At 46.2% G+C, this 25,251-nt stretch overlaps 1 protein-coding gene across 1 annotated transcript in view; it reads right to left on the reverse strand.

Annotated features, from left to right (window-relative positions):
- Irak2 (interleukin 1 receptor associated kinase 2) overlaps window positions 1–25,251 on the reverse strand; it is a 55,653-nt gene that overhangs the window by 25,839 nt on the left and 4,563 nt on the right. The window contains exons 2-3 of the mRNA XM_046425586.1: window positions 18,233–18,415; window positions 1,995–2,138 (exon numbers count right to left, since the gene is read on the reverse strand). Coding sequence (XP_046281542.1) covers window positions 1,995–2,138; window positions 18,233–18,415 — 327 coding nt within the window. The remainder of the gene's footprint in view (window positions 1–1,994; window positions 2,139–18,232; window positions 18,416–25,251) is intronic.

Genomic DNA, 25,251 nt, shown 5'->3' on the forward strand with positions numbered 1-25,251 from the left:
AAACCCTGGACCTTGTCTGTGCTAGGCAAATGCTATACCACTGAACTAAATCCCCAGCCCTTTTTATTTTATTTTGAGAGACAGTCTTCCTAAGTTGCTGAGGGTATTGCTCAGTTGCTAAGGCTGGCCTCAAGTTTGTGATCCTCCTGCCTCAGTCTCCTGAGTTGCTAGGAACACAGACAGGTGCCACCACATCTGAATGTACTTTTAAAAATATATGTTTAGCTACAGGAAATTATTCAGACTCAACCTAGCTGGGGAGTCTGGAATGTTCCTAGTGTCTGTTAACATTTAGTGAGCACTACCACCCTGGCAACACTGAAGTGTATGATCCTTCCAACAACATGGAATGGGTTCTGTTATTTTTACAGATGAAGAAACTGAAAGTACAGGGAGGCTAAGTCATTCTCCCTGCTAGAAAGTGACAGCCATGGGATTCAAATACAGGTCTGCCTCATGCCAAAGATCTGCTCCTCTTGGCCAGTGCACTCCCTGGCCTCTGGAAACTGCGTCAGTAAACAGATTTCATGGATTTGGGATCTCTGGCTTCCACTCAGAAGGCCACAAGAGAGAGGAGGTGAGACTCAGCTACAGAGGCAAGAGGGAGACCAGAAGCCAACTATGGGTTTCTCCTGGGAAGCCATCCATCAGCTGAGACATCCTCTCATCTGGCAAACTGTCCCCCAGCCCTTGTCTGGACACAGGGGAAGGAAATGAATCTGAAGTGGTCTGCCAGGCTCTGGGATAGCAGCATGTGCAGTACTTAGGGACTTATGCAACCAGATCCCATGACCCAGACATCTCTTCCTACTCATGTGCCCTTAAAGGGGTCACTCTCCTATCTCAGGTCCCTCAGGACAAAGGAGCAGAACTGTGACTGACAGAGAGGAGGCGTGGGGGAGGGCACCCTCTTCTCTCCATGGCTGGGCTTTGAATGCTGGGCTCTGGACAGAGATGGGGTCAGGCACCCAGCTCAGAGTCCCCATGCAGGCCTGACCTATGCCTGACCTATGGGAAGGCACCAGTTAAACATGGTAACCCCTGACCTTGGCCAGACTGTGTGACCTCTCTATACTTCAGTAGCCTCATTGGTGAAGTGGAGATAAGAATAATACATAACTCATATACTTGGCTAAGGATTAAAGGTCCTTAATTACTGAGTAATTTTTTGCTTTTGACAAAGATGATAATGAGAGCTGAGATGCAGCTCAGTGGTAGAGTGCCTGCCTAGCCTGTGTAAGGCCCTGGCTTCCATCCCCAGCACCACAGAATAAGAAGGTAACAAATTCTATATGTCCTTTTGGATTATTTATTTATTTATTTAGGTACTAGGGATAAAACTCAGGGCTTCACATATGCTAAGCACAAGCTTTACCACTGAGTTACACCACCAGTCCATATGTATATTTTTGTTTGTTACCAATTTATTTTACTTTTTGGTTTTTGCTTGTTTTGGGATTTGGGTTTTTGTTAAGATAGAGTCTCCCTATGTTGCCCAGGCTTATTTGGAACTCCTGGACTCAGGCAATCTTTCAGTCTCAATCCTCCCAAGTGCTAGAACTATGGGGGGTTTTTTTCACTTTTTTTTTTTTTTTTTTTTTTTGCTTTTTTTGCTACCAGGGATTGAACTCAGAGGGACTTAGCCACTAAGTCACATCCCCAGCCCTTTATATTTTGAGACAGGGTCTCGCTAACTTGCTAAGGCTGTCTTTGGACTAGTGATCCTCCTGTCTGGGCTCCGAGTTGCTGGACTTACAGGCATGGGTTTTTTTTTCCCACTTTTAACTCACTATATGTGAACATGTCTCCATGAATATGCACATATCTACGACATCGTTAACTGTACTTTATCACTATGAAGGTCTGTCATTTTTCTATCCCCCACCCCTAAAATTCTGATCTGATATCCTGAGTTGATTGTCCTTCTAGATACATCCTCGTTTCCTTAAACATTTTTGCTGTAAGTTAAAAAAATCAAATTAAATTGACGATACCTGGACCTGGGAAGGCAGTGGGTCTCAAGGGCTGCCCCCTTTCCTGCTCATCCTGGGTGTTTCTCCCAGAGGCTGCTACAGGTCCTGGCTTCACCACCTCTGGGGAGGCTGGGAAGGAAGGTCTGGTTTCAGGAACTGGTTTCCCTGAAAACAAGATGGAAAGAAGGTCATTATCATTTCCTGGCATGGGGTAGCCATGGAGAGGCTGGGCCTGGAAGTAACAGACTTGGCTATGCCCTAGATTCACAGAGTGCCTGGGATGAAGGGTCTTTCTCTCTCTGGATCAAGTCTATGCACCATGATGCCTGGTAATGCGCCAGCTCTGACATTCTGTGTTACACACGCCTGTTTTCTGACCCTGCCAGCTGTGTAACCTCAGACATGTGACTTTCCATCTCTGAGCCTGTTTCCTTACCTATAAAATAGAGATCTTGATAATAATAACATCCACTTGCCTCCCTTGCAGGACTGATGTAAGAAGGAAATGAGAACACAAGTGTGAAAGGGCTTTAAACACCATCCATTTCCTGTGAGCACATGAGCAAGTTAAAGATACCCAATCCCAGGGCTGCAGTTGTAGCTCAGTGGTAGAACGTTTGCCTAACATGTGTGAGGCACTGGGTTCAATCCTCAGCACCACATAAAAATAAATTAAATAAAATAAAGGTATTGTGTCCATCTGCAACTAAAAAAACAAACAAAAAAGATATCCAGGGTTGGGGATATGGCTCAAGTGGTAGAGCGCTCACCTGGCATGCGTGAGGCACTGGGTTCAATCCTCAGCACCACATAAAAATAAAATAAAGATTTGGGCTGGGGATGTGGCTCAAGCGGTAGCGCGCTTGCCTAGCATGCGTGCAGCCTGGGTTCCATCCTCAGCACCACATACAAAAAACAAAGATGTTGTGTCCGCCAAGAACTAAAAAATAAATATTAAGATATTTTTTCTCTCTCTCTCTCTCTCTCTCTCTTTAAAAAAAAAAGATACCCATTCCCAGGCTGTGGATGCAGCTCAGTGGTGGAGCACTTGCCTAGCATGCACAAGGCCCTAGGTTGCAGCCCAGCACTGAAAAAAAAAAAAAAAAAAGATAAAAAATAAAAACCTGTCCCTCTAAGTTGCTCCTTATACTCAGAGGCATAAAAGTTCTTGTTGTCCTACAGCTTCCCTCCATAAGCCATGCAACACAAGTACCCTTCCCCAGTTTGTAGACATGCTACTCATCAGCACAACAGAGGACCCACCAAGCCAGGTCCAGGTCCAGTGTCAGAGAAGTTAAATCCTTACATCTTTGTGTTTCATCTCTGTTAAATATGGGGAAACTGAGGCCTGGGCAGGTCAGTGATTTGCCCATGATCACACAGCCAGAGGCAGGCTGGGCTGGCTGCAGAAGTCCTCTGCTCCTCAAGAGCAATCACTTCCCATTGACATGGATTTGAGAAACCCCAAAGATGCTGTGAGGGCGTTCTGACACAGTCACAGAGATAGGAAGGAAACTCACCAGATCAGTTACAAAAAATAGGGCAAGAGCTGACAAGCACCAGCCAGAACATACTAGAAGCTCTGTGGGCCTCCAATGGTTTCTCCTGCAACTGGTTACCTCTGCCATCATAGCAACATAAACAGGGACACTATGTAAATTCATCAGTGTTCCAATAAAACTTTATCTATACAAACAAAAGGCAGGCCAGATTTGGCATATGGGCTTTAGTTAACTGAACTCTGGAATAAGGATAATAATAAATTAAAAGATGTATGACTTTATCCATTGACATGAAAAGGTGCTAAGAACATACTGTTGAATAAAAAGAGTAAGCAACAGAAGAGCATATATCATATGTTAATAGCTTGGTGTAAAATACGTGTAAAAGTATAGAAGAAGTCTATATATATAAAGAGAAAAGGAGTAGACATGGTAGTGCACATCTGTAATCCCAGCCACTTGGGAGGCTGAGGCAGCAGGATTATAAGTGAGAGGCCAGCCTCCACAACTCAGCAAGACCCTGCCTAAAAATAAACAAATAAAAAGGGTTGGGGATGTGATTCAGTGGTAGAGAGCACTTTCCTAGCATATGCAAGTGTGGTAAGCCATTCTTATAGACCGTGGCCGCCATTAGAAGATGGCGCCGGCTTCCACTGTGGCCTGTGATAAACAACTCCTTTTTTGGAGAGTTGGCGCGCAATCCCTTACCACCCTATGAGAGAGATCCACGTGGCAGCTTGGGATTGGTATGCGGGAGGCTTTATTAGGCTGTGCTTGGGCGCTCGGCGGGGGGGGTCACTAGAAGATGATACTTGAATCAAGGCCTGAATAAACTGCTGAAAGAAGAATCCTGTGTCGTGTTTTCCCTTGCCAGCGAGGGGTCGCGACATGCAAGGCCCTGGGTTCAATACCCAGTAACTAAATAAAAATAAATAAACAGATATATAAAAGAGAGAAGGAGAAAAGGAACCTGAAGAATCACATCAAAATATGGGTGACAGTGATCATTTCAGGGTGGAGAGAGTGGCAGGGATTTTATATTGTTTATTTTTTCCTTTTGGTTTATTCATATCACAGAATTTTTCAACAATGATCATTCATTATTTGCAAAATAAAGAATATTCGCTAAAAAAAAAAATGAGTGAGCCAGTGAGTTCAAATAATGACTAGGATGGATCTTCCACACCCTAGTGAGCAGCCTGCCCTGGGGACACCACTGGCCCAATTCCTAAGCATGTGAGCCCATGAGCCAGCCCTCCACTGATTCAACTGACTAACTTGTGCTTTTACCTCCCCACGGATGTTCTATTTCTCACTCCAAGTACCCTTCCTCCCCCTAACACCCTGGAAGTCTGAGGTAAGGAAACAGACTCATGGAAGTTATGAGACCAGACCTGGATGGATGGATGGATGGATGGATGGATGCAGAGAGGAGAAGGCCCTGAGTCAGGAAGGCACCTCCCCAACAGGATGTCATCCCTCCCCCCAGGGTCCTCTCACATTGCAGAGGGACTCTAGCAGCAGCTCCTTCCCGGCAGCCACCTGGCCCCATGGTGTCCTGCCCCCATGGTGTCCTGCCTTCAGCAGGCGCAGGCAGGAAGGGAACAATGGGTCGTGGTACACAACAGCAGCAAAGAACAATTAGAACAATTACAAGAGAACAGTGACTCAAGAGCAGGTCTGGGACAGAGCTGCCCACTCCCAGGGTGTGGAGGAAGGGCCACTTCATGCCATTCCAAGGCATCTTATTCCCCAGCCTAGGCTCTCTGGCCAGGGACACTGCCTCTCTCCTATCACCTTCCTTCCACAGAACCACGTCGGGTGGAAATGCCATGTTCCTCCAATTGCCACATTGGTGGCATCCTTGTTACCTCATGTGTGAAGCCCAAGGGCAGAAGTGGCTCCCTCGTGCTGGCTGGGGAAGGGTCCCCAACAGTGACCTACAGAGGCCAGGCCCACAGTGTGTGACACTCCCCAAGGGTCCCATCTGCACTGGGCACAGCCCTGGCCACAGCAGATGAGGCACCTGGCCCTGTCTGTATGAGCCTTAGTTTCCACTGGGGGAAGGAGGCCATCTGGCCTCACTTATCCTCAGTGCCCCACCCCCGATGACATCTTTGTTCAGTACAAATCTTTGCTTTGTCAAGTCATAGTTGGTAGGAACATCAAAACCACCAGCCCATTTGGTGACCCCTGAGGGCTCCAACCATGTGGAATATAGGAAGCTTCTTTCTCTGTTTTCATCCTAGGGAGAGTCCAGCTCTTCTGTCTCTTTTTTTCTTTTCTCAGTGACACACAGTGGCACTCTGGATCACACGGAAGTGATGCCAGATTTAAAGACAGGTAGTTAGTGTAGTTAGGTAAATTGGGTCTAATGTGGAGAATGGAGTCCAAGAAACCAGAACAACACCTGGGGAAATTGAAATCTTAATGTCCCCAAGGCTCCGACCCATCCTAAAGAACTGTTAATGAAGTAACTCCCAGCAAATGGGGAGGTGCCAATCAAACCACCCCAGGCCCTTCCAATGCCCAGATTACTCCTCCCTGATCCATCAGTCCACCCATATCCCAACTTTTGGCCTTCCCACCTGCATCCCCCATCACTGCAAGATAGAGAGAAACAAAAGATAGATGAGAGAGGACAAAAGAAGACCTTAGATATAAAATAGGGAAGACCTCCCCTTTCCACGAATTCCAACTTTCAGGTCCCCTTCTTCCTTCGGGAAGAAGTCTTTCCTGCTATCCTTTAATAAAGCTTCCACTTTCCACTCTCCACTTGCCTCGGCACGCTTCTCTGGTGTTATACTTCAGCATTCAGGGAAGCAAGGACTCTTCACCGATAAACAGTGGTAACAGAAGGGCGTTGGGGCGGGGACAGGGCATCAGCCTTCAAGGAAACCTGGCGGTTCCCTTGGGGTGACAGCCATCCTCCCACACAGAAGGTACCTAGTCACACTTGGAGAGCCACACCCAGCACCAACATCAGCTGACAGCCAATGTCAGGACTCGTGAGAAGTTTCGGTTTCCTGAAACCCCTGTCTCAGTGTGCTCTGGATTTGGATATCTTTTTTTGTTTTGTTTTTAATGGCAATACTGGGGAATTGAACCCATGGCCTCATGCATGCTAGTAAAGTACACTAACACTGAGTGACATCCCCATCCCTTCTTATTTTGAGACACGTCTTGCTAAATTGTCCAGGCTGGCATTGAACCTGAGATCCTCCTGCCTCTGCCTCCTGAGTAGCTGGGATTGAAGGTGTGACTTACTAGGCCTGACTAAATGTCTTTTAAATGCAAACAATAAATATAATGAATAAACACCAGACAACTTGGGCTGGGGTGTGGTTCAGCATACACAAGGCCCTGGGTTTCATCCCCCACACCACAAAAGAAGAAAACAAAGCAAAAAATTTTAAACATATTGATTTCTGCCCTGGAATTGCTGATATGTGATCTGAATTGGAAGAGGCGGGACAGGTCTTTGCCTCATTTCCTACAATCAAAGCTGCAGGCCAGCCGGCTCAGGAGGCTGAGGCAGGAAGATCACAAGTTAGAGGCCAGTCTCAGCAACTTAACAAGGCCCTGTCTCAAAAGAAAAAAAATGAAAAGGGCTGTGGCTGGGGCTCAGTGGTTAACCGCTTCTGCATTCAATCCCTGGTACCAAAAAAAAAAAAAAAAAAACACCTGCAAGACAGGGAAAATGTGGCCTCTCTGTCCTCGTTCTCTGGAAATCTGCTCTCTGATTGCTAAGCAGATACAATGCCCACTCCTTCAGGCTGCCACCCTAAGATGCTGGTGAAATAAAAATAGAACAGCAACGCAGGATGAGGCGAAGGAAGCCAAATGTTCATAAGAAGGGGTAAAGAGGGTTCAATCTGGGCTTCCTGTCTGTCAAGGTCAAGAAGCAGGCTGGTTAGAGTTCTCATCCCTGACACACAGGACAGCCTCACACTTCCAGAACTACGCCTTTTTTCTTCTCCAGGAGTAAGTGGTTAAAGCTTCTGTTTCGGGTTGGGCCACCTTAGCCTCCATCACTGCAGCTGAGTGCCTGTGGCCAAGTTTCTTAACCCCCACCCCCAGCTTCCTGTCCTCTTCAGGGGAGTTGAAATAAATGATAACCCTCCTCCTCCTGGCCCCACCCAGAGGCTCAGTGTGATGAGAATGTCCCTTATGGCTACCTAAAACACACCTCTGGCTCCCATAGAGGGCTTCTGAAGGAGGCATGGAAGATAGAAGACAATTTTCCACATTTTAAATGCTCTCATGGAAACTGAATCCAGGTGGGCGGCAACTTGGTGAATGACCCCAAAGATATGGCCAAGGGGGCAAAACGACACAAGAGCCAGGTGGTGGCAGAAGAGGCGGGGACCTGCTCTCCCCTGCCTGTGCCCTTGTGGCCAGCCTCATGGCACATAGCAGAGTGGGCAGCTTGGGGGCCTATGGAGACAAACGGGAAACTGGTGGCTGTGAGCAGGAAGAGGCTGACAACTTGGTTCTCAGACAATCAGATTAGATGGGGGTGATTTTGACAACTGAGGCTGACAGCAGATCTAACCCAGAGTGACAGTGAAGTCTGGGGCAGCAGGAAGACAGCAGGTGGGGGCAGCAGCACTTCAGTATGTCCCATTCACAACTCACCAGGGCTGGTTGATGGGCATTTATCTTTCTCTCTCCGTTGTATTTTGGGAATGTCCTGCATTCTGTCTAATGAGTGTGAATCAATTACTGGCCTCCCAGCACTCGCTCGGCATGGACTCCATCAGTTCCGCACTCTGCAGCTGGGCTCCCCCAAGGTGGTCTCTCCCAGTCTCTGCTTCCTCCTCTGACAATCAGACGAGGAACTGGACCCTCCACCACCTGAGACTTGCCATGAGATGAATAAGTACTCAAGAGACACAGACTAAGCAGAGCACAGAGGCGCACGCCTGTAATCCCAGCAGCTTGGGAAGCTGAGGCAGGAGGATCTTGAGTTCAAAACCAGCCTCAGCAACAGCAAGGCACTATTTAGAGACCCTGTCTCTAAATAAAATAGAAAATAGGGCTGGGGATGTGGCTCAGTGGTTGAGTGCCCGAGTTCAATTCCCAATACCAAAAAAAACAAAAAAAAGAGAAAGATTCAAGGTATTATTATTTACTACAGGTAAAAATTACCACACCCTCCCTGACCGACTCTGGATAGGCCTTCTTTCTCTATGCACTTTCCCCAAGTGTGGCCTACTTAATTCAGATCACAGCTCTGAGGCAAAGGTCTGTCTTTTACTCCATGAAAGTGGAAGCTAGAACAGTGACTTACAGTCTGTACTTATTCCCACCTTCCTCCATGCAAAGGATTGAAGGAGGTTTCTGCATGCTGAGGCCTTGGCTGACCCCAGGGCCCTCACTTGCTGCCTGGGGACATTCAGCACAATAGCAAATCCAGGCCTCCTCACTGAGGAAAACAGGGCTCAGCTGCCCACAAAGTCCTTCCCTGGTGAGCACACTTGGGAAATCCCCCACCCTTCACCCTCAAACTAGACAGTGATGCAATCAATATCTGTGTATTTGTTTTTATTCTGAAGCTGACTCCTGACTGAAATGGATTCCTTCAAAAACAAAGGGATTCAGCCACAGCTTAACCCAGGGGCCAGCTGCCCATACCAGGGATGAGGCACCTTTCCTTCCTCATCTCCAGTCTCCAACCTCCTGGAGACATAAAATCAGGCAAATCTGAGGGCAGGATCTGTCTTCCTAGATTGCTCTCACCCTGGTTCTCCAGAGAATCTCATCCACGGCCAAGGTGACAAAGGTGCCTCATTCATTTGCTGTTAGGGACTAAGGAAGCATCCTTCATCAAAGTGGACTAAATCTCTACATTAAGCTTATTAAATAAAAACTCTCTAGGGGATGAGGGTGTAGCTCAGCCTAACATCAGCAAGGGCCTGGATTCCATCCAGCAATACAAAAAAAAAAAAAAAAAAGATATCTAATTAAAGAAGCTTAAGGGAGGGTGGCCTAATAGGCCTACCTCTATAGGGTGGCCAGGGAAAACTTCAGTGAGTAGGTGCCATTTAATCAGAGACCCAAAAGATGATGAAAACCAGCCACAGAAAGAATGCAGAAGAGGTGAGGAGAAATCGGTGCTCAGAGGAGCAGGAGCAACATGTGCAAAGGTCCCAAGGCAGAAAACAGTTTGGCACATCCCCCTGAATAAAGACCCTAGTGGTCGAGCTGAAGGAGTCAAGGGAAAGAGGAAGGATTTGGTAGTGATGAGGTCAGAGAGCTGGGCAAGAGTGAGACCAAGGGGACCTTGTTAGGCAGGAACTTCTCACAAGCTCGTAGAGAGATAACCTCTGGATGAGACAATGTTACCAAACACCCACTCATTCCCCTCTCATATCAAGCCTCCCTTACAATTAGGAAGGAGAATAAAACTGGTCTGGCCAATGGACCTTAAGTGAAGATTCTGTCACTTCCAGAACAAAGCAGGAGGTGGCCTGACCCATACAAAACCACAGGAGCAAGAGGTCAATCTTAATTGTGTTGAACAACTGAGATTTTGGGGGTTGTATTATTGCAGCACAATCTAGCCTGTCCTGATTATTGCATAATCTATGTCCAAAACTTTCAATACAGAGGAGCATAGTCAAGCAGAGAAGCCAAATGACAGCTAGGCTGGGCATTTGGCTCAGTGGCAGAGTACCTGCCTAGCATGCATGAGATCCTGGGGTCAATCTCCAGAGCTGCAAAAAACATAAAACAAAATAAATAAATTGAAGTTCACCTTACCCACCCTCTGAAAACTTGGGGACCAGTTTAAATGCACTGCACATGCACCTCTGTTCATTATCACAACACTCCCAAGAAACCATCAATGATTAACACTTTTTTTTTTATATATTTATTTTTTAGTTTTCGGCAGACACAACATCTTTGTTTGTATGTGGTGCTGAGGATCGGACCTGGGCCGCACGCATGCCAGGCGAGCGCGCTACCGCTTGAGCCACATCCCCAGCCCATTTAACACCTTTTTTAACTATGGAATAACTAATAAATGGAGGAAAAGTCAGGTTATATGTCATGAGCCTCAATGCAATAACTAAAACAATACCATACTTTTGTTGTGTAGCTTCGTGGTTTACAAGCAAAGTAAACAGGGAAATGTCTGTACCCATTTTTCAGAAGGGAAAAGTGAATATTCATGCCATCTAGTGACCTACTCAAATATGGATTAACGTCAAGCAGACCTCATTTCCCATCTCAGCCCTATGTGGTCTTGGGCAAGGTCCTTTGTCTCTCAGTCAGTTTCCACATCTATAAAATAAAAATAACAAGAAAAGATGCTTGCTAACATACATTACTTGCTAAATACAAGTTATTCCTAGAATCCAGAGACCCTGAGTTCTTGCCCTGGGAGTCTTGGCCCAACTCAATTCCAGCTCCAGTAACAAGGACTTATTAACCCTGGGGTCAGAATCTGATCCCTGTTTTGTTCTTCCCAAGAGGGTAGAAAGAGGTGGATGTGCAGAACCTTTCAGGAGAGCAAACCCAGAAACCCTTATTGGACCTTGCAACAGCCCAGCCTCTTTGGAAAACAGAGGGACCATTCTCCTGTTTCATTTCAGCAGCAGCCCAAAATTCCCCTCTCAAAAAGAGCCCTGCTCCAGGAAGGAAATGACTTTGGCAGAGATGTCAAACCCCAAGTTTGAAACCGTCAGGATTGCATAACCAACAAGAGACTGTGTGAAAATTGCAAAACTTTAAAAAAAAAAAAAAATTCCCAGAAAGATGGTAATTATCAGATGGAAAATAAAAACCTGATCACCTCCCAAGTCCCTTTGGCAACCTGAAGCATCAGGAACCTCATAGTCACAGAGTGGTAGTGAATTTTCAAATCACAATTTTGCATATGTGAATGTACACAGTGCTGGGGATGAAACCCAAGGTCTTGCACATACTAGACAAGTTACACCCCCAGCCCTTTTTGATACAGGGTCTTCCTAAGTTGTTGAGGCTGGCCTCAAACTTGCAATCTTCCTGCCTTGGCCTCCTGAGTAGCTGGGATTACAGGTGTACACTACTGTACCCAGCCTTAAACAATATCAAATGACTTCATTCGGGGTTCTAGAACTGAACAATACTCCATTCTTTAAAAGATAATAAGTGTTCTGATGGTTTGCGCTAAAGAGGTTGGTTGGGTTTTTGTTTGTTTGTTTGTTTTTGTTTTTGTTTGGTGGTGGGGTACCAGGGATTGAACTCAGGGGCACTCGACCACTGAGCAACATCCCTAGGCCTATTACTTCTTTGGCCCTCCTGTGTCCCACCCCTCAGGCCTTCCCACCTACATTCCATCACTGAAAGAACTATAAAAAGGGGAAACAACCGCACTTCCACGGATTCCACCTCTTGGGTCCCCTTCTTCCTCCGGGAGAAGTCTTTTCTGTTGCCCTTTAATAAACTTCTAATTTCTACTCTGACCTTGCTTCAGCGTGCTTCTCTGGTGTTATTCTTCAACACTGGGGAAGCAAAGACTCGTCACCGGTCAACAGCAGTAACACTGCCTACCCAAACTGCCCTCTGTACATTTCTTTGAGTCCTTACACTGTGGCTGGTAAGTGCATCTGTGTAATTATTGTATCTGTCTCCCACATCAGATAAAAGCTGACCCGGTTGGTGGTTTAATGGCTGTGTCCCTGTTTGGCTCATCGTAAGTCCTGGGTAAGTGTTTTGTTGGTTTAGCACTGACTCTCTCATTCAGATTCTAGGATACAAGAGAAATGGAGTGGGCGTGGTGGTGCACACCTGTAATCCCAGCCTTGTGGGAGGCTGAGGCAGGAGGATTATGAATGAGAGGCCAGCCTCCACAACTCAGCAAGACCCTGCCTAAATATAAAAATAAACAAATAAACATATATATATGGAGAAGTTCACCTCACGTTAGGCACAGCTGGTTCTCAGCACCAACCTTCGCAGCCAGACCCCACTGTCAAGTTCCACCCACAGGCTCAGCTCCTAGGCTGGTAGCACCGCCTCCTTTGATGGCATTCAAGCTCCTGGAGCGCTGCCTTTCACTGGAAGCCACTGTGAGATACCATGACCTCTGCCCCAATTCCTGCTCCTAAACTTCTAAGATAGCTCTAGAGCTACCTCACATTCACCAGCTAGGCCTGGAGCCTGATCAAGTTCTCTCAGGAGCAGGATCATCTTTTTTTTTTTGGATGGGGTACCAGGGATTGAACCTAGGGGCATTTAACCACTGAGCCACATCCCTAACCCTTTCTGTTTTTTATTTTGAAACAGGGTCTCACTGAGTTGTTCAGCACCTCCCCTTTGCTAAGGCTGACTCTGAACTTGCGATCCTCCTGCCTCAGCCTGCTGAGCCACTGAGATTACAGGCATGCGCCACCATGCCCAGCTACATGAACCTTTTGTTTTCAAGAGACATCTTTCTTCTAGAGAGCATAGTCTGAAAAATGCTACTTTACCCTGAGCAAGATGGCACATACCTGTAATCCCAGCAGCTCAAGAGGCTGAGGAAGAAGAATTGAGAGTTTGAAGCCAGCCTCAGCAATTCAGTGAGGCCCTAAGCAACTTAGCAAAACTCTCTCTCTAAATTTAAAAAGAAAAAAAACATATATACCTAAAAATAAACCATCTTTATTGTTTATCTTTGGCTGTGATAACCACAGTAGAAGTGATTAGAAACCAAGAGACTGGAAGCTTCTAGTTTTCGTGAGAACTCTATCTCATATATATATATATATATATATATATACATACATACATACATACATATATGAAAAAAGTAAATTCTGCCCAGAGTTCATGCATGCAGAACATATGCTTCACCACTGAGCTACATCACCAGCTCCTTATTTCTTTTGCTCAGCTTTGTCTTGTCTTTAAATCCAACCTCCTCTGCTGTCCTCACTGGTATATTTACGCTATTACATAGAGTAAACAATGCACAACTCTAGAATTAAAAATTAAAACAGGTAAATCTTTTTTTTAATAGTTTGCTATGTAGGAATTTATTTTTTTTAATTTGTTTTAATTAGTTACACATGACAGTATAATGACCTTGACATATCATACATTTGAATCAGATGGGATATAATTTCTCATTTTTCTGAGTAAACAGGTTGTAGAATCACATTGGTCATGCAGTCACATATATACACACAGCAATAATAATGTCTGTTTCATTCTACTATCCTTCCTATCTCCCCATCCCCTCCCCTCCCCTCCCATCACTTCTCTCTAACTATTCTAAGGTAACACTATTTTTTTTCCTCACAACTTCATACCAGGTAAATCTTTAAATTATACTTTTTGTCCTTTGACACTTCCCATCCAACTGGTTCCAGTGGCATCAAGGGAGGCGCCTGGTAAGTACTTTAAATTAGGACTGGTGGGCAACTAAGCTTAGAAGCCAGTGCAGGAAAGATAAAAGGTGTCAGGGTTCAGTACTGATAGGTCTAGGCTGGATCTCTGGCTGTGATAACCACAGTAGAAGTGATTAGAAACCAAGAAACTGGAAGCTTCTAGTTTTCGTGAGAACTGTATCACCAAAGAAACCACAGGCCTGGTCTGATAAAGGCTTGTGATTAGCAAACAGGCTCAGTGATGTAGGCCTGTAATCCCAGCCTCTTGGGAGGCTGAGGGAGGAAGATCACAAGCTGGAGGCCAGCCTCAGCAACTTAGCAAGACCCTGTCTCAAAAAATTAAAAAATAAAAAGGGCTGAGGATGTAGCTCAGTGGTAAAGCACCCCTGGGTTCAGTCTTCAGTACATCAAAAAAAAAAAAAAAAAGAAAACACCTTGTGATTATTTGACTCCCCCAACTCCCTTTGGGCCCTCAAACCACACCAGCAGGAAAAGGATGTGAAAATCAAGGAGTTCTCAGTAAAAGCACATGCTTTCTGACTCCACTTCAGATAAGGCTTCAGGGAGTAAAGAATAAGGAAGTTCCACTCTTGCTGCCCACTGAGGTGAAGTCAAAAACCACAGAACCAGGTATCTGAGATGTCCTTAAACTTAAAGTGCATCAGAATTCCTTGGAGGCAGTGGGCTAGATGGCTGTCATTCCAGCTGCTCAGGAGGCTGAGGCAAGAAGATCACAAGTTCAAAGCCAGCCTCAAGAACTTAGCTGTCTGCCTTAAAATAAAAGAGACAAAGGGCTGAGGATGTAACTGAGTGGTAGAGTGCTTGCCTAGCATGTAGGAGGCCCTGGATTCAATCTCCAGTACCACCAAAAAAAAAAAAAAAGTTGGCAGAAATCAGTCTCTCAGACTGCCAGGTACAGCTGAGCAATAAGGTTTAAACAATGTTATAACTGGGGAGGGGCGCGGAATGGTGGTGCTAGGGATTGAACCCAGCACCTTGGGCATGCGAGGGAAGCATTCTACCAACTGAGCAACAACCTTTTTTTTTTTTGGAGCGGGGGTGACAAGGTGATTATAGAAACTTAAAATGATCCACAAATGGCCTGAATGTTTACCTCTAGAAAGTGACCGGGACTGCCACAATCAAGACACAGAAAGGGGCAATGCCTTGCCTCAGGACTCATAGCAATAGTAAAAATACAACCAGATGCCCTATGCAGAACAGCCAGGAGACTACGGGTCTGGAAACAGCCTCCGTCCCTCTTCCTCAGGCAACTCGAATCAGCAGAGCTGAGGGGATCAGAAGAGAGCAAGGTGGAGGCAGAACAGGAGAGCATGGGTAAGGAAGGTTCTACAGAATGGAGGCAGATGGGCAGGACATCACTGGTGTTTTGGGAGGGCTGAGAGCCCACAGTTGAGTAGCAACTCCTGCCACTGAAGCTCCAATGACAGGTTAGGCAGAGGGCTCTGGATGCAGACAGGTAGATGTGATCTTGTGGCCCTTGGAGGAGGCTGTAAGCCATGCAAGGCCTGGTTTCCTGGGTGGAGAAAGGCTCCTGACACCCTCTAAGGCTGCTAGAGGGAGCCAAGCACTCCACAGAGGACCCAGCACCTCGAAAGTACTCCTGAATGTGAGTTTAAGTGTCCTGCTGAGGCACAGTCCTGCTACATGGGTGTTTTTCCCTAAATCTTATGCTGTGCTCTTTTTTTTTTTTTTCTGGGTGGTGCTGGGGAATTGCAGGCCTTGTGCATGCAAGGCAAGCACCCTACCAACTGAGCTAAATCCCCAGCCCTGTGCTGTTTCTTGACCTCAAAGAGTCTATTCACATAAGTCAGCAGTCAGGTTTTGACATCCATAAGAGGATGCCTATCCGGGACCTGTGTCTCAGTCCTCAGAGAACTGCCTTCACCCAGGGGGCATACTTCACACAAGAAGTGTGTTCCCCCTGGAACACCTCAGCCCACTCCACAGGGCAACAGTGGGGTCTGCACAGGCCTTGCCTCACTGCATCCCTCCCCAAAGGAGACTGGCCTGGTCCCGAGCCCTGTGCTCCTGATCACACGTGAGCAAGCAGCTCTTCCTGCCGTCGCCCATGGCCCTCTCCTTGCCTCTTTTGGATTTCATAGGACTTTACCAATAATTCTCTCAAAAACACTTTAGGGCTCATCCAGTCAATGATCATTTCTCAGCATCTGCCACATACCAGGTTCTGGGAACACAGAGAAGCCAATCCAGCTGGCAGGTATTGGTCACACTACCAGTGGACAAAGGTGTGGTCTGGGGCCCAAGGAAAGGAAGGGTCACCAGAGAGCAAATGACTGCCTCAGCACTGATCCTAAAGCACCTGAGTCTCTCTGACTAACCACAGCACATGGGTCTGAAGCCCCAGAACAGGGCAGGGAGGGGCTTCAGGTGGGTTCTAGAAGGTGGGCAGGCTGTATGCTGGGCAGCTCACCTTCCCAAGCTGAGGAAGGCACGCTTGGCGAGGCAGGGCAGGCAGAAGCCTGGGAAAGGACCTGACTCAAGAGACACTGACTAGATTTGTAGATAACAGGCCTGTGCAGAAACAAGCCTGGCTGGAGTCTCTCATGCGGGAATGTCACGCCCACTGGAGCAGGACTGTCCCCATTTCTGGCAGGAAGTCTTGGTGTGTGAAACCCTAGGTCCCCCCAGCATGCCAAGTCTTGGGAAGTCCCCTGGCAGCTGAAGAGTAATGACAATCCTGCTATCCTGCCTGGCCTCCCCACCCAGTGTGATCTGCTCATAGTGACTCTGAAAGTCACAAGTGGTCTGCAGTTCTAGATGCCCCCAGTTTATCTGAGGTTGGTGCTCTCGAAGCACCCAGCCCTTGGTCCCCTGCTCTAAGCCCCTCCTTCTGGAAACCCTCCCTGATTCCAGAAGGGTCTCAGAGACATTCAGGCAACTGCTGAACCTGCGTGTGTTGGTCCAGCGAGGTTATCCTCAGCTCAGGAACCCCACACAAGGCAGCTCCATCTCCTTCCACAGCCCAGGCTCCTTGGGGCCTTTGTACAAATTGGTCCCTCTCCCAGGGCTCTCTTACCCCAACTCCATGTGACTGTCTCCCTTCCACTCCTGCAGTTTCATCTCAGCAGATAGTACCTCCTTGACCACTTGTCCTAGAAGACTCCCCTACCTGGTCACTCTGTCCTATTGGCTTCTTTCTTTAACTGGTATATCCAGTTTTACTTCTTTTCCTATTAACTGCCTCCTCTCAAGACAATGCTCTCTGAGGGCAGAGGACTAACTGTCATCTATGTGGTATTTCTAGAACCAAACACAGTACTAGACACAAGCCAGGGGCTCAGAATGGCTCCCTGACCCACATGGAAGGGATGTCCTTGGGGACAGAGAAGGGTCCAGGTAACCAGGCGCCACATCCCTACTGCCTTCTGCTCAACATGAGGCACCTATCACATTATGACCCTTCAATTCCACAGCCATCCTTCCAGGCAGGGAGGTATGATTGCTGCTAAATATGTTTCCACTATGATTGTAGGAGAACAATTTAGTAATACTGATCTCAACAGCAAATGAAACTTGAAATACGCAAAGCTCCGACCCAGCCACTCCAATGCTAGAAAGTCTTCTATGGCTATACTCAAAACGTGTGCAGAGCACAGTTACTTATGTCCAGAGATGTGCATCATGATGCTGTATAGAAGAGGAAAAAGCTAGAAACAACCCAAATCTCTAACTGTTAAAAAGAATATGTCAGCACTGGGGATGTGGCTCAGTGGTAGAGGGCTTGCTTAGCATGCCCAAAAAACCTGGGTTCCATCCCCAGCACCACACAAAATAAAGACATAAACAATCAAATAAAAAAATATGTCAGCATGAAACAGTCTCCAAGATCTAGTGCTAGGTTGAAACATCAGTGTACAACAGTGTACTTGGGTGCCCTAGTGTGTTAACAGGGGCTGTCCAGACAGAGAGATAGACAAGAAACTGTTAACAGTGGTTACCACTTAAGATATAAACAGGGCAATGTGAATTATTTTTATTCTATGCCTTATTTTGAATTTTTATGTAACAGCTATCAGACCTTTAAATTTTTTTTCACTTAACTGTTTTTTAAATAGATAACCCATCCTTCTCTTTTTTTCCTCTCTTTGCAGTATCAAGAATAGAACCCAGGGCGTCACGTATACTAGGCAAGCACTCTACCACTAAGCTACATCTCCAGCTCTTAATTTTTTTTAAAATCACAAAATTAAAAAGGTTTTAAGGCTGAGCTAATGGCTAAGTGCTTACTTAGCATGGACAAGGCTTGGGGTTCTATCTCCAGGATCACAGCAGGTGGAGGGTGCTTATAAAGGTCTAAGACCAGAGAATACAGCCCACGCCAAAACTCTGCAGAAGCCAACTGGTTACTCACAGCTCAGGACGATCTGGGCAGCACGGTAGAGCTCCAGGCGACACAGGAGGTCCACCAGCTGCTGGACAGTGGCCTGCCGCATGCCCCACCACCAGAGCAGCTCGCGGGTGATGCTCACGCCCTGCACCCGCTCCATGGACTTGATCTTCCGCAGCTGGGTCAGGTCTGGGATCACTTTGGAGGCTGGAGGGCGAGAGAGAATTCTGCTTAAAGTCGGAGCAGAGCAGCAATCCCTCTGAGGGATCCCCACAATAACCTAGCCACTCCCACTATGCAGAGTACAGCCCCACTTGTCATTCTCCACGCTGATCCTATTGAATACCAATGGGGACTGGCACATAAGTATCAGCCTGGCTGCTGCCCAAGGCAGAAGAAAGATCACAGGACGAGAAACACACAGACAGGAGTCTTGAATGCACGCAGTTTCTTTGCTAGGGACAGTCACTTCACCCTCTGGAACCTCAGTGGGGAACAGAACTCCTCCCACATTCCTTTCTAGAATGGACACCCCACACAGCAGGGAGTTTCATTCATCCTATTTACTGTACAGAAGACACTGCATGGCAGAGTTGGGCAGGGTCAGCATGAGGCAGCAGGGCAAGGGAGGCCCCTGGAGCCCTGGCTATCAGGACTCATCCTGCACTTGCAGGACCATGAGAGTAGGTGCCTCCTTAAATTCTGAAGTACCAGACAAAATCTGTAGGAAGCCACTGTTGGCCAGTGATAGCAAAAATAATGCATTCCTTCTTCTCAATTTTTACATACAATTAATGCTTGTAAACTAAAGAAAATATGGAGCATGCAGGGGATGGGCAGGATACACAGCATCCCACCACCTTCCCCAAGGCCACTAGGGTACTCTCTTCCTTTCCAAAAATCACCCCAACTATATAGGCATAGCTTTAAGTGTAGTTTGTTTGTTTGTTGTTTGTGGTAGGGGGGTGGTGGTACTGGGGATTGAACTCAGGGGCACTTGACCAGACCTATTTTGTTTTGTTTTTTTTTTTCTTAAAGAGAGAGTGAGAGAGAGAGAATTTTTTAATATTTATTTTTTAGTTTTCAGCAGGCACAACATCTTTGTTTGTATGTGGTGCTGAGGATCGAACCCGGGCCGCACGCATGCCAGGCGAGCGTGCTACCGCTTGAGCCACATCCCCAGCCCCCCTATTTTGTATTTTATTTTGAGGCAGAGTCTCATTGAGTTGCTTAATGCCTCACTTTTACTGAGGCTGGTTTTGAACTTGTGATTCTCCTGCCTCAGCCTCCAGAGCCATTGGGATTATAGGCACACACCACTGCGCCCAGTAACTTTTAAGCATAGGTTTTGCCAGACACTTTGTCCAACAGATTCTGAATCCTGCTCTGATTTATTAAATTATGGCATAAACTTTGTTCAAGTTGTTACAGCTCTTCATAAATGGCATTTTAAACCTTTATTTTATTTAATTATTTTTATGTGGTGCTAAGGATCGAACCCAGTGCTTCATACATGCTAAGCAAAAGCACTGAGCCACAACTCCAGCCTCATAAATGGCATTTTTAAAGGTAAACCACTACTCCACTAAGTTTAATGACTTGAGTCTTTTTTGTTTCTTATTTATTTATTTTTAAATATTTTTAGTTGTAGATGGACGCAATACCTTTATTTTGTTTATTTAATTCTTTTATATGGTGCTAGGGATAAAACCCAATGCCTCATGAATGGTAGACAAGCGCTCTACCACTGAGCCACAGCCCCAGCCCTTTTTTATTTTTTTATTTGTTTTAATTAGTTATACATACTTCATAGGTGTTTTTTTTTTTGGCGGGGGGGGGGGGGGGGGGGGGTTAGGGGTCACTGAGCCACATCCCCAGCCCTATTTTGTATGTTATTTAGAGACAGAGTCTCACTGTGTTACTTAGTACCTCCTTTTCTGAGGCTGGCTTTGAACTCATGATCCTCCTGCCTCAGACTCTGGAGCTACTGAGATGACAGGCATGGGCCACCACACCCAGCCCATAGGTTTTAAATAACATTTATTGCAATATGTTATTATAGCTGATCTATTTTATTGTTATGTGAAAGAAGCATTTTTTTAAAACTAGGAATAAATGGGCTGGGGATGTGGCTCAAGCGGTAGCACGCTCGACTGGCATGCGTGCAGCCCGGGTTCGATCCTCAGCACCACATACAAAGATGTTGTGTCTGCCGAAAACTAAAAAATAAATATTAAAATTCTCTCTCTCTCTCTCTCTCTCTCTCTCTCTCTCTCTCTCTCTAAAAAATAAATAAATAAATAAATAAATAAAATAAAACTAGGAATAAAACAGCCTGGGAGGTGTGACTAAGTGGTAGAGTGCTGACCTAGTATGTGCAAGGCCCTGGGTGTAATCCCCAACACCACAGAACAAACAACAAACCTAAGCTTCAGTTCCAGGATTTCAGAAATCATGAAGCAAAAATCTATGTGAACATCAAATCGTTCATTTACTCATTCATCATTCAATAAAATATCATGGAGCCTGTGCTGTATACTAGGTCTGTGACAAACACTAGAGATATTGAAGTGAGTAAACTAAAACCCCATGTGGCTTTTCTATTAGAAAAACATAAAATCAATCCCTGCACAGTGGTGCATGACTGTAATCCCAGAGATTCGGGAAGTTGAGGCAGGAAGATAGCAAGTTTGACGCCTGCCCCTGCAATTTAGCAAGACCCTCAGTAACTTAGCAAGACCCCGTTTCAAAAAGTAAAAAGGGCTGGGGATGTAACTCAGTGGTAAAGCACCCCTAAATTCAAAAAAGAAAATAGAGCCTTGGGGCATCATGGAAAATCTCAGAGCCAGGGAGTGACATTAGATTATGTCTCTCCTCTCTGGGAAATGAGGAAGAGCTCTGATGGCCTCCCGCAGAAAAAAAGCCCGCAGGAGAAGTGCCCAATTAGGAATGGAAAGTTTTGGAGTTATAACTTTAGTCACTGGAAATCCCAGGCCAGAATCCTGGTTGGTAGGAAGTGATGTCAGTGGGGACAGAAGCTGCTTCCAGCCTACAAAGAGTAGAGGGAAGAGGAAGGAACCTGTTCCAGCACACCCCCCTTCCCTACACAATGCTACTGTCATGTGCTCACCTCCCACCCATGGGGTGGGGCATGTCGTGGGAAAGACAAGCCTACCCTGCCACTGTGGCTGCTGGCAGTGGGAACTCAGCCTCTGCCCTCAGTCTCCCTCTCTGGGACGCGCTTTCCTCCCCTGCTAATCCTGGAGAAACAGGAATTAAACTCTGGGGTTCTTCCAGCTTGAACTTCTTTTTTCTTTTTCTTTCCTTTTGTTCTTTCATGGCGCTGGATGGAACCCAGGGCCTTGCGTGTGCAGGGAGAGGGCTCTGCTGTCCCAGCCTCCAGCTTAGACATTTAAGTTTCCAAGAATGCGACGTATATTAAGGTATTGGCCCATCAGCCTTTACCCACACCCATGAAAAGGGGTCAGGACAGGGCAGAGATCTTGAGAGGATGAGTCACTACCGAGGGCTTCTGCTAAGTCACAGGTTTGTTTTTTTTTTTTGGTTTTTTTTTTTTTTTTCTCAACACCTGGTCACTGTAGGACCTTAGGAAAACAGAAGAAATCAAAGTATCCACAATATAACCACTTGGAAGACCCTGAGAAAACCACTGGTAACATTTTTGCATCCTTTAGTCTAGACTTTTTCCTATAGATAAAAAACCATGTGGGGGCTAAGACTATAGCTCAGTGGCAGAGCGCTTGCCTAGCACGCATGAGGCACTGGGTTCCATCCTCAGCACCACATAAAAAAATAAATAAATAAGCGCTGGGGCTGTAGCCCAGCAGCAGAGCCCTTGCCTAGCATATGTGAGGCACTGGGGTTGATCCTCAGCACCTTATAAACAAATAAAATAAAAGGCATTCTGTCCATCTACAACTACAAAAAAATTAAAAATAATATAAAATAAAGGCATTCTGTCTATCTACAACTAAAAAAAAATAACATATGCATATGTGCTATAGTTTATAAATGTGTCTCAAGGCCTGGTCCCAGCTGGGCGCCTTCAGGAGGTAGTGCAAACCTAAAGTGAGGCTTAGAAGAAGGTGTTCTGATCACTGGAGATTGTGCAGTAAAGGAGATAATGGGACCCCCAACTCTTTCCTCTTCCTCCCTTCTTTCACTTCCTGGCCACAAGGTAAGCAGCTTACTTGGTCACAGGCTCTGCACCAAGATGTGCTGCCTCAGGCCCAAAAAAATGAGGCCAACTGACCATGGACTGCAATCTCTGAAAACATGAGTTAAAATAAATTTTTTCTACTTCTAAGTGGATTATTTCAGGCACTTGTCATAGTGACACCAAGAGTGAGCAGGACAGTACAGAAACGGTGCAGAGGCCAAACCCTGGTTCCAAGGCCAGATGTGAACCCAAGCTGTGCATCTGGGGAAGGCCCTTCACCTCTCTCTGGCCTCAACTTCCTCATCTGCTGAACAAGCTCTAAATGAGCTCTAAGAACAGAAATGCTTGGAGTAGAGCTTGGCACAGAGAAAAGATGACACAAATGAGGGCTATGATTGTGGCTCAGTGATAGAGCGCTTGCCTAGCAGGTGTGAGGCACTGGGTTCAAGCTTCAGGACCACATCAAAATAAATAAATAAATAAATAAATAAATAAATAAAAAGAGAGGTATTGCATCCATCTACAACTTAAAAAAAAAAAAAAATGACACAAATGTCAAGCAACCCAGACTCTGTGAAAACCTGTCATCTAGTCAATGAGGAATCCCATGTGGAGACCATCACGCTGTCCCTCCATATTCAAGATCTTGAATCCCGTGGAAATCTGGCCTATCCTCAAAGGCCTCAGCAAGGATGGCACAGCCTCCTGAAATGACCTGTTCCAGCATCAAATGCCCTTGCTCCAGACCAACTAGACGTCCCTGGGTGGAGGAAGGGGAAGCCCCAATGACCTCTGCACCCATGGCATCCCTCTACCTCTCCATGACTCTGTGAGGGCAGCATTATGGAGGAGGAAAATAAGGGCTCAGACAGGTCTGAAGTCACACAGCTGGGCAAGGCAGCGCAGGCTGTGCACAGGCCTGGCACAGCGAACAAGGTGGCCACTAAACAGCCTCTCATCCCCAGCCCCACTGCACATAGCCTCAAGGGTGAAATTGTAAGTTGCCGACTTTACACGAACTCAGATTCCAACATTTCTTTCTTTCTTTCTTTTTTATTTTTTTAAATACTTATTTTTTAGTTTTAGGTGGACACAATATCTTTATTTTACATTTATGTGGTGCTGAGGATCCAACCCAATGCCTCATGCATGCTAGGTGAGCGCTCTACCACTGAGCCACAATCCCAGCCCCCAGCATTTATTTCTTCAACAGCAAAAAGGGCCACAACTGCAATCACAGAGAAACAATCAAGAGGCAACAGATGTCAAATCCAGAAGAACATACATATTTGTGACTGTGGGAGTTTCGACTTCACTTTAGAATTCTTCCTACGCCCCCACACCCTCCTCCCAGGACCACAATCATCTCAGAGAGAGACTCTCTCTTTCTAAAATGACTCATGTCAGCAAAGACTTTTTAGGATTGGAGGGACTTGCTCATGTCACTAATGAGGAAACCTGAGTCCGGAGACCCAGAGAGAGCAAGTGACTGGGTTGCACAATCAGCACCCAATCAGTGACCTCTGTCCCAAAACAGCCAGCCAGCCATGGGCTCAAAGCAGTCTCTGCAGGGTGAGAAGCATGTCATGGGTCCTGCTCTGGGAAATATGGAAGTGAACTAAACAGGCAAGGTCCCTGCCCTGGTGGCATTTTTATCTCATGGGGACAGACTGACATAAACATATCAGGAGTAAGGTAATACATAGCTCACTGAGTGGAATGGAGGAAATGAAACCCACAATGGACTAAAGAGCTTGGGGGGAGGGGGGCAGAAAAGGCCTCTCCAAGTGAGCTGACCCACAGGGCAACGGCCAATAGAATAATGCCCACCCCAAAGACATCCTCAGATCTGGGTGAGTGTAGTACCCAGTGTGGCAAAGGAACTTCATAGATGGGATGAAGTGAGGATTCAGAGATGAGGGGATCATCCTAGATAACCTGGATCAGCCCAGTGTGATTCCCAGGATCCTCATAAGAGGGAGGCAGAGTATAAGATTCAGAGAAGTGATGACAAAAACAGAAGTTGGAAAGAGATCTGAAGATACTGCACTGCCGAGCTAGGGCTGGGGCTTAGAGGCAGAGTGCTTGCCTAGCATGTGTGAGGCACTGGGTTCGATCCTTGGCTCCACATAAAAATAAACAAATAAAGGCACTCTGTCCATTTACAACTACAAAAATAAATTTTTTTAAAAAAGACACTGCACTTTTGGCTTTGAAGACGGAGGGAGGGGTCATGAGCCAAAAGATACCTCCAGAATCATAAGATAATAAATTTGTGCAGTTTTTAATTACCATTCAAATGTGGTAACTTGTTTTACCAACAAGAGGAAAATAATACGGACTAGAACACCAGGCATCGAAAAGGCAGGGAGGGAGAACCTTCCAAGAAGAGAGAACAACAAATGCAAAGGCCCTGAGTAGTCTGGACAGAGGAGGCCCTTGAGGTTGAGGCAGGGGGAAAGGTCAGAGGGGCTGCAGCTGGCAAGTCAGGTGAGGAGGGTAGACTACATCCTCAATTCCTGTGGGAAATTCTGGTACCTCCAGGGGCTGCAAACTCAGAGGTATTCCCAAAGAAGATGTAAGAATGGCTGATAAGCAGGTGAAAAGATGCTCAACAGCACTGGTCACAAGGGAAATGCAAATCAAAACCACAGGGAGATGCTACCTCACACCTGCTCAGCTGGCAGGATGACAAACAAGAGAGGGACCCTAACAGGTTGACCAGGACTCAGAGAAATCCCAACCCTCTTACCCTGTTGGTAAGAATGTGAATTGGTTCAGCCACTCTGAAAACAATCTGGCAGTTCCTCAAATGGTTCAAAAGAATTAACATATGACTCAGTAATTCCACTCCTGGGTACAT

The sequence above is a fragment of the Marmota monax genome, unplaced genomic scaffold (assembly GCF_021218885.2).
Source record: "Marmota monax isolate L192 unplaced genomic scaffold, Marmota_monax_Labrador192_F-V1.1 WCK01_AAM20220418_F8-fsc00028, whole genome shotgun sequence".
Lineage (NCBI taxonomy): Eukaryota > Metazoa > Chordata > Mammalia > Rodentia > Sciuridae > Marmota > Marmota monax.